The sequence below is a fragment of the Sphaerodactylus townsendi genome, linkage group LG06 (assembly GCF_021028975.2).
Source record: "Sphaerodactylus townsendi isolate TG3544 linkage group LG06, MPM_Stown_v2.3, whole genome shotgun sequence".
Lineage (NCBI taxonomy): Eukaryota > Metazoa > Chordata > Lepidosauria > Squamata > Sphaerodactylidae > Sphaerodactylus > Sphaerodactylus townsendi.
This window is the reverse complement of record NC_059430.1, coordinates 106,385,609-106,402,120: the sequence shown is the minus strand read 5'-3', so window position 1 is coordinate 106,402,120 and position 16,512 is coordinate 106,385,609. Positions and strand designations below refer to the sequence as shown.

General features: G+C 39.2%; 1 protein-coding gene across 1 annotated transcript in view; it reads right to left on the bottom strand.

Moving 5' to 3' along the window:
- Window positions 1-16,512, bottom strand: part of SCUBE1 (signal peptide, CUB domain and EGF like domain containing 1) — a 213,886-nt gene that overhangs the window by 135,405 nt on the left and 61,969 nt on the right. The window contains exon 4 of the mRNA XM_048501625.1: window positions 2,369-2,503. Coding sequence (XP_048357582.1) covers window positions 2,369-2,503 — 135 coding nt within the window. The remainder of the gene's footprint in view (window positions 1-2,368; window positions 2,504-16,512) is intronic.

Sequence of the window (16,512 nt, the reverse complement as noted above, 5' to 3'; positions counted from 1 at the left end):
CCCGGCTTCACCCTATTTCAGGGAGTACTTATCTCCTGGGCCACAGGACATCCGCCCCATTCCTTTCGTGGCCCATCCATTTGGGGGTGTCGGGCTCGCCTACAGAGGCCCTTCGAGGCATGCTCCCCAAGCCCTCTCCTTCTCCAAGCCTCTTAAGGAGACCCCCAAGGGCAGGGAGGTCCGGCATGCAAGCCCGGTCTCCCCCAAAACTATGCGCTCCTCTGCCCAAACCACCACTCAGGACTGCAACGAGAAACAAAAATGTCCCATCCCTGTCGGGAGGGTGGGTCAGTTTGCCTCAAAGGTGTCGAAAGAGGCTGAGGCCACCGCGTGCTGCCCTATAAAGGCAGCCTGCTCCACCCTCAAGCCCGCATGCGTCAGCACGCAATTGCCGGGTGGTAAGGCGTAGCTGTTCAGCAGCCCAGAGACATGCATGATCCCTCTGAAGTTCTTACCACGTGCCCTGCCCCCTGTCGCAATTACGGGCCTAGCTGACTCTAGTGCCACTATTTCTTATCAGCACTGCCAATCCATTTGGAGCTAAGCTGCAAAATGTCTACCTATTTCTAAGTTCACACAGGTGCAGAGAGGGCTTTTCAAAAAACCTTCCCTTCTCTCTTTGGCAACTGACTGAGAAACCTAGGTATTAACCAGTGTTTCATTTCATAAGACATTTTAAATATCTGTAGCAGCATGAATTCTGATACAGTTCCCTTTCAGTTCTTCCACAAAACAACACTGCACAGAAACCTTCTAAGGTAACATGGCAGACACTGGTTGGGAGACACTGCTGAAGGAAAATATGGATACTCTTATTCAACATTTATTCAACTCTGAGAATCACTTTCAGTTTTTGGTGTTATGGACTCTAATTCCTAGTAAATATGATTATGTGGACTCAAGAAGAATTCTTCTTCAGTAGGAGGTAACATTCATACATTGATTCAACTCGCTGGAACCTAGTGGACTTAATTCACAAATGGAGTTGCGCTACTTTTTGTAATCATGAAAATGTTTCTATATTTATGCGCTTGGCAAAGCAGTTGAGTTGCTTTTTGTAATCTGGGTAAATATTTTTATGTACGAAAGCTTAGTAAAGCATTTACACCTGCTAGCATACTATTTGAAGCATGCACCTTTACATAATCAGGCATTTGCACGGCTTTTTCCGGATGCCATTGTAGAACGTTGTGAACAGTGTGTTCCAGCAAGACGCTGAGGTTACAATACATTACATGATAAGTGTTGAGGGTAAGTAACCTGGACTTTCCAAGCTGACGTCAAGTGCAAATCTATGTAGGGTACATTATAAAAGTCTAGCTTCAGGGTCTAGTTCCACATGGCCACATCAGCCAAGATAGCAAGCCATCTTCTAGGGTAAATGGAAGATGAAAAAAAAAAAAAGCATTTTTGCTGCAATAAGCATAACACCTACGCTCTTAACTGAGCAAATCTCAAATATCTATCATCTCACAGCATTGAACAAGTAAAATTTATCAAGTCTCTGACCTTGCTTTATGATGCTGGATATCTACAAATGTACTAGAATAACCCAGAAAAAAAACATTCCATGAAATTATTGCTAGGGTACAAAAGTACAAAACCAACCATCCCATTGCACAACAAAATCCCTAAGTGCTCACAAAGAAATGAGGGCAAAACTGTTTGACTCTCTTCCAACATCAATTTTTCTTGGCCCTGAGGATTGTGCCATGGAAAGACTATTAGAAGATGCCAATCCGAATATAACCAGAGAGGTGGCAAAATTCAGTGCCTATGTGGTTAAAAGGCGTGGACAAGTAGGGCAATAAAAATAGGAAATTTGGGTCAATGATTTTATCTTTTATTCAAATTTTATTCCAGTTTTTAACTTGAACTTATATTATGGTTTAGACAAACAGTCTCTGGAAACTGGTTACCTCAATTTTATTTTGTATCTGGTCTGGAAATGTACTATCTGGATTTTATATTTTATATCTGATATTTTCTGGTCTTTGACCGAAATAAAATATTGATTGATTGATTGATTGAAATCCCTAAGTGTAGTTTATTGATATAATCTTAGGCATGGTTTTGAGCTACAGGAACTGACAAGATTTGAAGACTACTCATGATCACCTTTCTAACCAGGGTTTGGGGCAGCCACAACTACCTTATGCATTACAGGCAACCCCAACATATTTTGGGTTCACTGTTTTTACTGGCCAGTAGACAAATGGCTGGTGAGTGTCATTCTACTATTGTCACAGACACATAATCATATAGTGAAAGCTTATTTCAAGTTTATTTCATTCTAAAGCAGGAGAAACAACTGTGTCTGATTTTTGACTGGCCAAGTTATTATATGCATCACTGACTGGAAACTTACCATTAGAGCGATGAATACAGGTGTGCTGATTATCGCTCAAGAAAAAGCCTTCTTTGCACTGACATTCATAGCTTCCCATAGTATTGACACAAATCTGCTGGCAGCCACCATTGTTATCCAGACATTCATCAATATCTAGAGAAATAAATTTCAATAACAACTATTAACATAAATCTCCATTGAAGGTCACAGTAAACAAAGATAATCTACACAAAAAACAAAGACATAATACTTAATATTACAATACATTACAATTCAAAAGGACCTCAAAAAGAAATAAAACATATTAGTCAATAACTATGTATTATATATTTGTCAAACACGTTAATAAGACACAAAATAATACTGAGGCAGATTACAAACTCAAACAGAATAAAAAATTATTTAACAGAGGAGATGGGAATACGGAATAACTTGGATGGAAGGATACACAGGAGAAATATAAATAAATACACAAGAGCTATAGTTTAAAAGTCAGTTTTAAACTTCAGGCACAGGAACTGACACAGGCTCATTCAGTTTCACTGATAATTGCTTAGATGTTCAAAATATTTCTTAAGGTACAGAAGATGGTGCTGGTTTAAGGATTATACAAGGTCCTAACAGGCTAGTATATATATTCTGTACTCTCACAAACATATAACTCTCTCTCTGGAGGAAAAGTAAAACCAAACCCCAATGCACCAGACTACTGGTCCCAGGAATTATTTCCTAGAAGATCTATTCTTCTCTGATTTATTTTCTATGACTCCCTGTGAAAAGGCTCCCACCTCAGCTTTGGTCCTCCAATAAACAACCACTAGTTCCACCAGTCTGGGTATAATTTTGTTCTCAGCTCAAGCTGACATAACCAGTCAGATACACATACACTGATTGACATACTCCTCGGTGAAAGAGAACTCAGACATCAATAGTTTAGGTATATTAGGCTCTGCGCATCTATGGAGCAGCAGGAATAGAGCAAGTATTACTTTAGGGAAATAATGGGGTAATGACTTGTAAAGGGGTTGAGGAAAAATATGCCAACAGAAAATATGCTGAGATTAGGCAGAAGCTCTAAGCAAAATCATTCTTTCACACACACAGAGGAGAGAGCAGCCTATTTGAGTAAAGCTGTGAGTATGTGAAACTGTAGCTTTTCCAAAACAAAGCATCTGCTCCCCCTTGCTGTTTATAGCTGATCCTTGGTAACATTCCTTCACTTATCCACCAAACTACTAAGCACAAGTCCTTCTAAGGAACATATTTCTTATGTTGAATACTTATTGCTTTTGTTGAGAAACGAACATACAAGTGTGAGAAACAAACGTACAGGTGTGAGAAACGAGGTGTGAACAGATTCTTATTCTACCTTCCCAAGCTCCCTTGGCAGCATTAAATTCAGCAGTTCATCATTAACACTGTCTCACCAACCAATTGTGACCCATACCACAACCAAATTAGCTAGGTCAGTACTATTGGAAGGGTAACATGAAGATGTGGGGACTTGAGTACTGTATATACTCGTGTATAAGTCGACCCGCATATAAGTCGAGGCACCTAATTTTACCACAAAAAACTGGGAAAACGTATTGACTCGCGTATAAGTCGAGGGTGGGAAATGCAGCAGCCACTGGTAAATTTCAAAAATAAAAATAGATACCAATAAAATTACATTAATTGAGGCATCAGTAGGTTAAACGTTTTTGAATATTTCAAAAAAAGCAGTAAACTAGCTCTGTAAGTGGAAAAGAGGGTCAACAAGAACAATATGGTATCAACAATAACTTTAAAAGTACAAAAACCTTAGTTTTTTGTAAGGAAGGGTTTTAAACAATGGATCTTACAATAAAAACTGGAATGGACATGCCTGTTCACTGTGACTACCCTGCTTTTTAAAAGAATAGTTCATTATTTTTAGTGTACATATTTTAAAAATTGCACATGGCAGGTGTCATTTTAGAAGGAACATTCACACAACTTGTTAGGGGAGGAATGTTTATGTTAGCAGTACCAACATTTCAGAGTATCTTTAGGAGACCCTCCTGATGACACCACCCAGGTTTGGTGAAGTTTGGTTCAGGGGGTCCAAAGTTATGGACCCTCAAAAGGGTAGCCCCATCTACTATTAGCTACCATTGGAAACAATGGGGGATGGGAGCACCCACTTTGGGGATCTAACTTTGGACCCCCTGAACCAAACACCACCAAACCTGGCTCGTATCAGCAAGAGATTATCCTGATGATACCCCCCAGGTTTAGAGAAGTTTAGTTCAAGGGGTCCAAAGTTGTGGACCCTCAAAATGTTGCCCCATCTACTATTAGCTCCCAATGGAAACAATGGGGATGGGGGCACCCCCTTTGGGGGTCCATAACTTTGGAACCCCTGAACCAAACTTTATCAAACTTGGATGGTATCATCAGGAGTGTCACCTGATGATATCCTGAAATTTTGGTGCTGCTAGCCCAGGGGTAGGGAACCTGCGGCTCTCCAGATGTTCAGGAACTACAATTCCCATCAGCCTCTGTCAGCATGGCCAATTGGCCATGCTGGTAGGGGCTGATGGGAATTGTAGTTCCTGAACATCTGGAGAGCCGCAGGTTCCCTACCCCTGTGCTAGCCTAAAAACTGCGCCCCCTGGCAGCCAACAAAGTAAAAACCCTAAAATATTTTTTAAAATACAGCTGACTCGTGTATAAGTCGAGGGGGGCTTTTCAGCACAAAAAATGTGCTGAAAAACTCGAATTATACACAAGTATATACGGTAAATGACCAGTCACTAACATCGTTTACAACTGAGCAGAAACTTCAAGAAAGAGAGTTCCATCAATGGCCAATAATTATCATAATCATATGGCATTTCCACTTCTACAGACCATGTAAAACAGCATTCACAAGCATTCAATACCATCAAGCTGACCACTGCTAGAACAGATAGGATCGTGCCTGATCCAGAAGGCAGGATTTTTGCCCATTGTTCACAGCTAAGATACCTGACATTTCTTGAAACATATAAATTCTTCATTAACACATTTACCACCTCCCCCCACCATAATTTTGTAATCTGGTTTTAGAGTAAAAATGCGTAGATCTGTTAAGGCAGTTCCTATGCAGAAGTAAAGAGTTTGTTAAGGATTTTATTTAAGAATAGTAAAAATTAACATTCCAAATCCAAAGCAGCGGACACCTCTTCCTAAGGAGTCGTATTTAACCATGAAGGATGTGGACAATTATCAACCAATAACCAATCCCCCTTATGGGGCAACTTTATTGAGCAGATTGTGGCTCAGGAACTGCTGGAATTTCTGGATGGAACATTTACACCTGACCCAATTCAGACCAGGGAATTCTGCCTTCAGACTTGGATTCCATACTGAGACAGCATTACTGTCTTTGATGGATGATCTCTGAGAGCCAACATGGTGTAGGATGGTTAAGTGTAGCAGCCTCTAATCTGGTGAATTAAGTCTGTTTCCCTGCTCCTATACATGAATCCTGTGGGTGACCTTGGGCTAGTCACACTTCTCTCAGAACTCTCTCAGATCTACATACCTCACAACAGTGGCGTAGCGCCCAGGAGACAGGGGGGCGTCTTGCCCCGAATGTGTGCCGATGCGGGGCCATGGTGGGGACGCAGGGCACACACGTGCCCCGGGCACAGTTCTCCCTCCCTACGGTTCTGCCTCACAAGGTGTCTGTTGTGAGCAGAGGAAGGGAAGGAGTTTGTAAGTTGCTTTGAGACTTCTTATGGTTGAGAGCAGTAGGATATAAATCCAAACTACTTTTCCTTCTACCTTTTCTTTTTCTTGGTTAAACTGTCAGATTAGGATGGGAAATCCACATTCAAATTCACACTTTCCGATGAAAATGTGTGTAACCCAATTTATTTATTATTTATTTTATTTATTCTTTCAACTTTTATACTGCCCCATCCCCGAAGGGCTCTGGAATTTAATTCCAAGAGGGATATTATTCTCAATTGAAACTAAGAGTTCACTTATTGACAATGTGACCCAACCTTGTGACACTAAACACTTACAAAAATTACAGTAAACCATTTTCCAACTTGTTCTTTCTTTTTCTTTCATAAGAAAGTACAAAACAGTACATCAAATATAGAAGACAATAATTAACATATAATGGTTCACGCCTGTTGTGCGCAAACAGTCTAGCAGAGGCTTAGTCCCTTTCTGGCTTTTGTCTAGCTGGGTCCCTTAGAGATGGATGGGCTTTGCAGCTTTGCTTTGCCTTTGCTGTGTCATGTATTCTTCTCTTCAAGGGCTCAAATATAGCCCTCAAACACCAATATATAGTTCATAACAAACTAGGAGCATTTCAGCAAATGTGTCTGTATTCCAAGTTTGTCAAACTGTGGAAGTCAGAAGAGGTTTCTCCCTGCCTTGAGCTTGATGCCCCCAAATGAGTCTTGGCTCTGGGCAAGTGTCCCGAACCTAAGTGAAAGACACATGAAAGTGAGCACGTGTGGTATCAAGTTACTTGGCAGAGCTACGTTCCAGCGTGTTCCATGGCTAGGCAACAATGTGCTGAAGGTCCAGTTGACAGTGATATCCTTTTCTATGTGCTGAAGGTCAGTGTTGCTGAACTATGTGCTGAGGGTCCAGTTGACAGTGACATCCAGGTGCAGTGACTAATTAGGATGGTTTGCCCCCAGAAGCTGATGGATCTCATGATGTTCTAAGAAGCCCAGGAGATCTTTAAATTAGATTAGATCTGTCAAAGCCACACTTTGGCATTAGATCTGTCAAAGCCACACTTAGGGCCTGTAATATCAGGTTCCAGCAACTGAGACACAGGGATGCTCTCCAGTATTCTCTCCCACCTGTAACAGAACTCAAGAGTTAAAGGAACTGAAGAGCATGGTGAGACATCCAAAGTGTCACTGACTGAAATCTTGGGCTGAATATGGTATGGCAATATATAGATCTATTTGAAGAGCTATGTGGTGGGATTTACAGAGATGGAGAAAGAGAAGTGGCCTTGAACAAAGAAATATTTTAATAAATAACTCCTCCACTACCAGAGTACCAGTTGAATTCTATTGAGCCCAACTGTTTAGGGTGATTTAGCAGATGCTGACCCCGAAATAGGAGTCACAAAATTTTTTTTGTAATATTTTGAACATTTTTGTGCACTTCCATGTTAATAAAGTATCTCAGATGCCAGTCTCTGACAAAGAAACCAATTTATCAATGAGCCAACTGGTAGAGGTGTCTGTTAGCACCATTTGGTCTTAGGATGAGTCTGTACAGGTCAAATATAACGGGTTCAGGCCCTTTTAAAAAGCATTATGGGGGAGAAGTTCCTACAGAACTCATCAATCAAACACTTCTAACCCATTATATTTGGAAAGAGTCAGGAAGTATTCCAGCTAACGTTTTGATTGCCATTGAACAAGATGGTAAAAAGAATGTTTCCGGGGAGGGGGGATTTATTTGGATAAATCAGTCTTGGTCAGTTACAAGTCCATCTGTGATTGTCTCATCTGCCGTTCTAAGGTAAGCTTACTGAGCTGGTTGTGGCAGAACGTCTTCAGAGATCTGGATGATGTATCTGATTATGACTCTTTCAGGAGTCATTTGGCAACTCTACCAGACAATATTCATATACAAATGGATAAGGGGAACAAATCCCTGTGAAGCTTTACTTGATCTACCTGTCACTTTTGGCTGATCATTTACTGCTGTTGAGGCGCAGAGTGTGTGGGGGATTTGAGGTTTAGCCTTAAGATGGTTTAAGTCTTTTCTAAACCACCATTCTAAGAAGGTAGTCACAGGGGATAAAGAATTGGCAGTATGAGACTCAGGGTTCAGAGCTCTCTCCCATGTTAGTCCATATCTATTTGAAGCCCTTTAATGGGGATTAGCTGTAGCCTTGGAGGGTTTTTTTTTACGATTTGCTAAATAAGCATTTATACAATGCTATCTCTGATCTAGTTCAGAGCCTGATAGCCATGACCAGGGGTCCCCAAACTTTTTAAACAGGGGGCCAGTTCACTGTCCCTCAGACTGTTGGAGGGCCGGACTAAAAAAAACTATGAACAAATTCCTATGCACAAATGATTGTAAAATGTTTGATTTCACCTTTCAGCCTTTCTGTCATGGTCTATTTTTAGAACAGTGACCAAAGTATGTCAAGTACAGGGTGGGCTCCAAATATTGTTGGGGAGGCTGTGGAATACCTTCCCCTGTAAAAAAAAAAAAGCAGAACTTTCCCAATGAAGCATTCCATCTAACCCAGGATCAGGTATCTTCCTGGATTCTTTCCTCCCTAGCAGCCAGCGAGCGATTCGCCAGCCTGGCTGATGCCAATGGGAGTGAGGCGGAACAGAAAGCCTGAGAGCAACACATGGAGTAGCTGAGAGGGAAGAGTGGAGTAGGCGTTGCCACATGTAAGGTTTCCAACTCTGGGTCAGAAAATTCATGGAGATTTGGGGGTGCCATCATGTAACTGGAATCAACAGCCGTTGGGGCTGGTTCCTCCTCTCCCTCGAGCCCCCACTGCACATGAATGGAGCCATCGCCACCATGCCTGGCGGGCCGGATAAATGCCTTCAGGGGGCCACATTTGGCCCCCGGGCCGTAGTTTGGGGACCCCTGGCCATGACCAACTGTGCAGTCTACATGCTGATCCTCCTCTCTCGGCAGGCTCACACACCATCTCAGCCTCATAGGATGCACCTTAGGTGATGTGGCCGCCTGGCTGACAGACAGTAAAATCAAATTGAATCCTGACAAGGCAGCTGGTTGGCACGGAGACTGCTCTTGAAGGATTATGATATCTGCGTTAGATGGAGTACTTCTTCCTTTGATGTTTCTTCTTTCTTCTTTTAAGAGCTGCGGGGTAGTGTTAGATCCTGATATGTTATTAGAGAAGCATGTAAATTCAGTAACAAAACTGCGTTGTCCCAGCTCCATATATTATGCTCAAAATGTTTCTCCTTACTTGATGACAGATGACTTGGCCAAGCCAATCTCTGCTACAACTAACTGTTGTAAGGTGCTGTATGCATACTACCTTCCCTTCTAGCCAATCACCTACCCCCCCCACCCCGTCCCCCAGTTCATCAGAATGGTGCAGGAGTTGACTACAGTGAGAGAGCTGGCAACCTCACAGCACAGCAGATAGGTGCACACTGGTTACTGCAGTTGTTGATTGTGTTATAGGTTCAGCAGGTAAGTAGGTCTGCTTGATTATGAGGTTCATCTTGGTCTCTACTATTTTTGGGAAAATTTCCTGAAAAGAAGCACAAGGATAATAATGAGTAACACTTTGCAGTAGCAAAAGATAGTCGCAATTGTGGAGTCAAACCTTCTGTATATGGTGTAAGCTTGGGTTCTGGAGAGCAGTACCTTCTGTGTGCTCATCCAGTTTATATACCGCCCTCCCTTCTACATTGGGGGAGGAAAGATAATCACTGAACCAATACTTACCATCTTTTGCAGGGAGCTGCACTGGAAAGCTACCTGTTGTTTCTGTTTGTGCTACTTTGTGGAGCACTGATCCTGCAAGACAGGAGTATTTGGCCCACAGGAGTAGCAATTGCCTTGTTCTCTATTTGTGCAGATACTGCAGTGATATTCTGCCAGAGTATCTTCAGGGTGGGGCAACATTTCTGCACTAGGAATATGTAATCTGTGCCTCTGGTGTGGAAGACAAGGCTAGAGACTGTTGAACGATGGAGGGAGGGCTGAGCAAATACACCATAGGTACATTTGGGTGGCAGGGGGAGATTTGTAACATATGAAGCAAAGGGTTACCCTTCCTTGCTTACCTATGTGGACTGCAGTGCTTATATTCCCAGTTGTAGGAAGGTCCACATCACTGTGTTCTGAAGTGGAGCACCTGTAAAGTTCTGAGCAGAGCTAAATTAACACTGTACTGTGACTGTATTTGTTCTCATGTCTGATAAGTTGTGCAAAATGTTCCCTTTTTGTACAAAGTGCCTTTTATCCAGTGTTCTCATTAGCAGGTTCTGCAAAAGTAAAGCAAAACTATAACAGTGGCGGCAGATCTACTCACAAGTTTCTATTAAAAATGGCAAATGATGATTAATCAATTTATTTGCGGAAACAAAATCTCCCAGGATAAAAATTAAATTGATGACTAAAAATGTTGAAAGAGGAGGTTTAGCGCTTCCAAACTTAAAATTGTATCATAAAGCTTTAATTTGGTTAAAAGATTGGTTTGAGTTAAAAAAATCACAGATAATTATATCTTGAAGGAGAAGGATTAAGATTCGGTTTTCATGCCTTTGGTATTAAAGATGAATAAACAATTTTAAAATCATATTATAAGAGTTTCATTATATAAGGTATGGAATAAATATTTTTTGCCACTATGGGTGGCTCCATATGAGGCACTACTAAGAAGATGTTATATGTAAAAAAAGAATGGATAAGATATTCAAAAATTATAAATAAAATTGTAACAGGAGAAACATAAGATATGTATTGAAAACACAACAAGATTTATTAAAAGAAGGGCTAGACTTGGATTGGTAGTTTCACTTTCAACTGAAAAACTGTTATATGAAGAATAAAAATCAATTTGGAAGGACGGTAAAAGAGGATATATTGAAAAAAAATAAACAAAGACAAACATTTAATTAAAAATATGTATCAAATCTGTCATAACTTGGAATAGGAAACAGAACCAATTAAAAATGATAAAATGGGAAAAATACATTGGTCATAATATTATGTTGGAAGATTGGGGAAAGCTAGGGAAATCTTTAAAATTTGCAAATAGTAATTATATAAAATGAAATATGAAAATGCAGGTTTTATATGACTCCTGCAAGATTAGCCAAAATGAAAAAATTATCAACTAAATGTTGGAAATGCTGTAAAGGGTGTGGGACATTTATACATCAATGGTGGAATTGGCATAAGATTAATGAGGAAGTTAAGAACATTTTGAAAATTCATGTTACTTGTTTACAAGAAAATTATTTATTAGGTATGGTTAACAAAATTAGGGAAGACAAGATAATATTATTTCAACATATGGATACTGTAGCTAGAATAGTTTGGGCAAGATATTGGAAAGTGGAGAATTGCCCTTCCGTTAAAAGAGTAACGAATTAACGTAATGGAATTAGCAAGTTTAACAAAAATTGCTTCTATAATACAATACGATATGGATTCTGACTTCCAAGCTGAATGGAATGCTTGGATAGAATATACTCAACAACAATGGAAACAATACAATAATGGAAACAATAAATGAGGATGATTGAAGGATTGGAGCACTTTCCTTATGAAGAGAGGCTGCAGTGTTTGGGACTCTTTAGTTTGGAGAGGAGACGTCTGAGGGGGGGATACGATTGAAGTCTATAAAATTAGGCATGGGGTAGAAAATGTTGACAGAGATAATTTTCTCTCTCTTTCTCACAATACTAAAACCAGGGGGCGTACATTGAAAATGCTGGGGGGAAGAATTAGGACTAATAAAAGGAAACATTTCTTCACGCAACGCATGATTGGTGTTTGGAATATGTTGCCGCAGGAGGTGGTAATGGCCGCAAACCTGGATAGCTTTAAAAGGGGCTTGGATAGATTTATGGAGGAGAAGTCGATCTATGGCTACCAATCTTCATCCTCATTGATCTGAGATTGCAAATGCCTTAACAGACCAGGTGCTCTGGAGCAACAGCAGCATTGCTTTCACCTCCTGCATGTGAGCTCCCAAAGGCATCTGGTGGGCCACTGTGAGTAGTAGAGTGCTGGACTAGATGGACTCTGGTCTGATCCAGTAAACTTGTTCTTATGTTCTTAAAGATACAGCAGAAATATGTGGAAGTTTTTTTTGTGTTTGTTTTCTCACTGATATTTATATTGATGGATGTCTTAGTTATTTGTTCGAGTACCGGTTTTGTATATGTTACTTGAGGAAAACTGAATTTAGCAAATATAGCAAAGATAAATTTTTAGTGAAAAGTTCTTTCAGGATCAAATGAAAGAATGACAACTTGGTCAGATCTTCTACTATGCAAAGTGATTAGGTCATCCAGCCTAAGATTGTCAAAGCCTTGCCTGTCTGGTATAAATCCTACCTGGTCGATGTGTACCAAAGCTTCTGAGATGGTTAGCAAGAATAGCAGTTAATGTCTTAGAATCCACATTCTTCAAAGAAAGAGGCTGAAAAATTGAGCACTGACTGCGGTCTTTACCGGGTTTAGGAATCACAGTGCTATGGGCATCACATAATAATAATGGCAATTTGCCAGACTAAAAAATCTTGTTATACAACTGATAAAGTTTTGGAATTAAGAAATATGCGAAGGTTTTATAGTACTATTCAATAGGGAACCAATCTGGTCCTGGAGATTTGTTATTATATCATATTCATTATGACTACATTTATTGCTGAATTATATCTAAACATTGAAGATTAAGGTGTGGGGAAAATATTTTCAAACCTTTTTGTATAAATTCCTTGCCTTTACTATACAATTCAGAACAATACTTCTAAAACTGTGCATTTATTTAACTAGAGACACTATGTATTATATTCTTATCTTTGATCAAAGGAATATATTATTATTATTATTATTATTATTATTATTATTATTATTATTATTATTATTATTATTATTATTATTATTATTATTATTATTAGGGTTTATAAACCGCCCTCCACCAAAGGGCTCAGGGCGGTATACAACAATATAGTATTTATTCTGTGCTATCTTGTGGGATACGCTGAAAATTTAACTGGTTTCTCACCACTTTCCCAATATGACTGGCACAAACAAGTTAAAGCATATTCTGCTTTCACTGATAGCATATTATTTAGTTCATATTGAACTTTTTACAATTCCCAGTTATCTGCTGTGGAAGACATAGCAAAATAACTTAAAATATTTTTCAATTTTTTTTCATTTCTCTAAGCTTTTTCTTACAAATGCAAATGAAACTAATTTCTCTCCAATAAAAGCTTTACCATCATCCCATTCAACAGAATGAGCACTAGCTATTCCTTGATTTATATTAAAATGTCCTGATATTAAAAATCCCATCATTAAGACTAGAAGATTCCATAAACCAGGTGGTCTGACCCAGTCTGGAAACTGAAAGACTGATGATAATATCATAGGCAATAATCTGTGGCACCAGAGAAGCTGAAATAAAAAAGTAGTATAACTGGAAACAATTATGATGCACAGTAAATTTATCTCTATACATTGGGTGTAATACATGCTGGGGATCAATCAAACCTTGCTCAGTCATATAGGTTTTAAACGCAGATCTTACCAGAGAATATTCTTTGCATGACATTGTGCTTTAATCCAAAACTGTATTTAGTATGTAATCAAAATCTTCCCCCACCAGCAGATAGTCACATGTAAAAATTTACCAAGGGAGTGTAAACCCTGATGAAATGTGTATAGACCATCCACAATAGGACCATACACATTAATCATACTAAAGGAATGTAGTTCTTCTGAAAGACCATGGACACCAAGATAAAACCAACAAGTGTAGCTCTTGAGCTTAGACTTCTGTTTCATAAGCCATTACTTGATCTTCCAAAGCAGCTATTTTGAGTTGATTTGATTTATTAGATTTGTATACTGCCCTTCCCCAAAGGGCTCAGGGCGGTGAACAACAGCTGCAAATGACACTACCAATAATCATCACAACAACCATCTAAGAACATAATATCCATAAGCATTAAATAAATAAGCATAGTATTATAACACATATAACATTTGAAACATAGGATTATAATAACAGAATATCAGCATTTCAAACATCATAATATCACAAAAGAGAGGCATCAATAATTCTAACATAATATCATAGAATAACAACATCAACATTTCATCATCATAACATCACATAACAAAGGCATTGATAATCATAACATAAGAAAATAGATTAAACATAGATATAAAACAACAATGGTCATAGCAATAAACATCACTAGCAGCATAAACAGAACATAATAAACAGATAGCAACTTTCTCTTTCCAATAATGGACTACAAGCATCACAATAACCCAAGAACAACCCACCCACCCACCCCCCACCCCCATATCAACTACAGCTACGTTACTACAGAAGCCTGGCTTAATGAACAAATACAAATACATACCACTTAACAAACCTACACCTAAGCTAAACTAAACTAACTTTAACCAACACTACCTGAATGTATCATAATCTAATAAGCACTAACCAGATGATAACATTATCCGCTCCAGAGTCTATTTGCGGTTATCAGATCTCCCGCTGAAGGCCACCAGCACTCATACCACCAAAGGCCCACAAACCACAGCCACCCTTACCGTTCGTGCCTAGCACACCCAGTTTGAAGACAGTTGTTAGAAGAGCACTTTTGGATTCTATTCTGTCGAAGAACTCATGTTCCCATATACTTGATCAACACCTGAAGTTGCTGGATTGAATCATCAATCATATCATTAGCAGAAAGTTGTTTCAGTTCTCCAGAATGATATTTTAGTTCAGCTGTGCTGCCCCACCCAATTCATGTGAATTTGGAACTAAAGGTACTCCCAAATTTGCTAAACTGGACTGCTATTAATCAAGACTGTGCACTAGTTTTTTTGGAATATTTTGGGTTCAACTTTAGAAGAACAATTTTTTTGGAAAAAATCTTCTCCCCCCCAACCACCCCCCCCCCATTTGCTTTCCTCCCCAATCTAATAAAGCCGAACCAGAAAAATGTCCAAGCCACAGATCTGAATGCAGGGATCAGCTCAGCTGAGCCCTGCATTTAGTTCTGCGGCGTCGGGGGAGATCTGAGTGCAGGGATCGGCTGAATCAATCCATGTCTGACCTCTGAAATCCCCTTTTTTTAGTGGTGGCAGGGCCAAAGGAACCTGAAAAATGCTGGGAAAAAAATGGCATTTTTTAGATCTGCTTTTTGGCTTCCTTAAATTGCCACTATTTTTTGGCTGAAAATAAAACTCAAAAAAAAGCGGAAATAATTTTTTCAGGTTTATTTTCGGTTTAGCTTTTTCTGGATTCATATCCCTACTGTTAATAATCAGTATTAAAGAGGCAAAATCCTCCCCTATTTCCAGAAGATTTCCCAAAGGCTTGCATGTAAAATAAGAAGTCACAATGAATTTTGCATTGAGACCCCCAATGAACGACGTATGTTTGCTCTCGTGGGAGGAAACAAATGATAGAAAATGCATCAAAGAGAGAAGAAGGGACTGAAGAATCAATTAATCAATACATTAATCCAAAGGCAACATCTGGTAAAATATGCTATTTATTTGAAAACAAAGTATTTGTTTCTTCCTTTCATATCTTGGACAAGTATTTGTTTCTTTCATATTTTGGACAAGAAAATTTATTTCACCACTGATTTCAAATTAAACATAAAGAAATTTTGGAAATGTGACTTAACCTTCTGTCGACTGAACTTTAAAAAAAAATCTTCAGAGAGAACTGCTGCAATTTCAAATGATTACGATGCTAAAAGCAATTTTATTTAACCAGATGAGGGACTTAACAGTTTAAATTCCCCATGGTGTCATTTTATCTTATATTTAAGAAATTCAACAATAGAAATGTCAAATAGTGAATGACTTGATTTTTTTCCAAGGACAGACTTGGATCGTTTCCAGTATAAATGTATGGCCAAAAAAAATGCAACAGTGGTGTTTTTTTGGGGGGGGGGCGGGGGGGGGGATAAAGCCTAGTCTAGCAGAAAAGAAGGAAATGTTTAAATAGGAGAGTGGGGAAAGAAATAACCCATTACACCCATCTCTGGCAATTAAATGTCTCAGTCCTTACTGTTGTGAGGAACATTTGCCAAAACCTGATGATGTTGCATCAACATGGCATGAGCCCTGGGCAGCGCAAAATGTTTACAAAATTTAGGATCTAGAAGCAGAGATGTGATCACAATCATGCTGAGAATGAAAGGGATCCTATTTTCACAGATACATTCTAATTAAATCCCTTTTGTTCCTCAGTATATTCTATTAGCCACTACCCCTGCTTCATACTGAGCCCTGTCACTCAAGAGGATTCTAATAGCATGTCCTGGGAAGTCCCTATTCTAATGAAGGAAGTCTGTATTTAAAACCTTTTTATCTAGCCTTGCAACCCAATTAGAGTCTTCATGCAGGCACACAGTTTTTTTAAAAAATTAAATCAGCTTT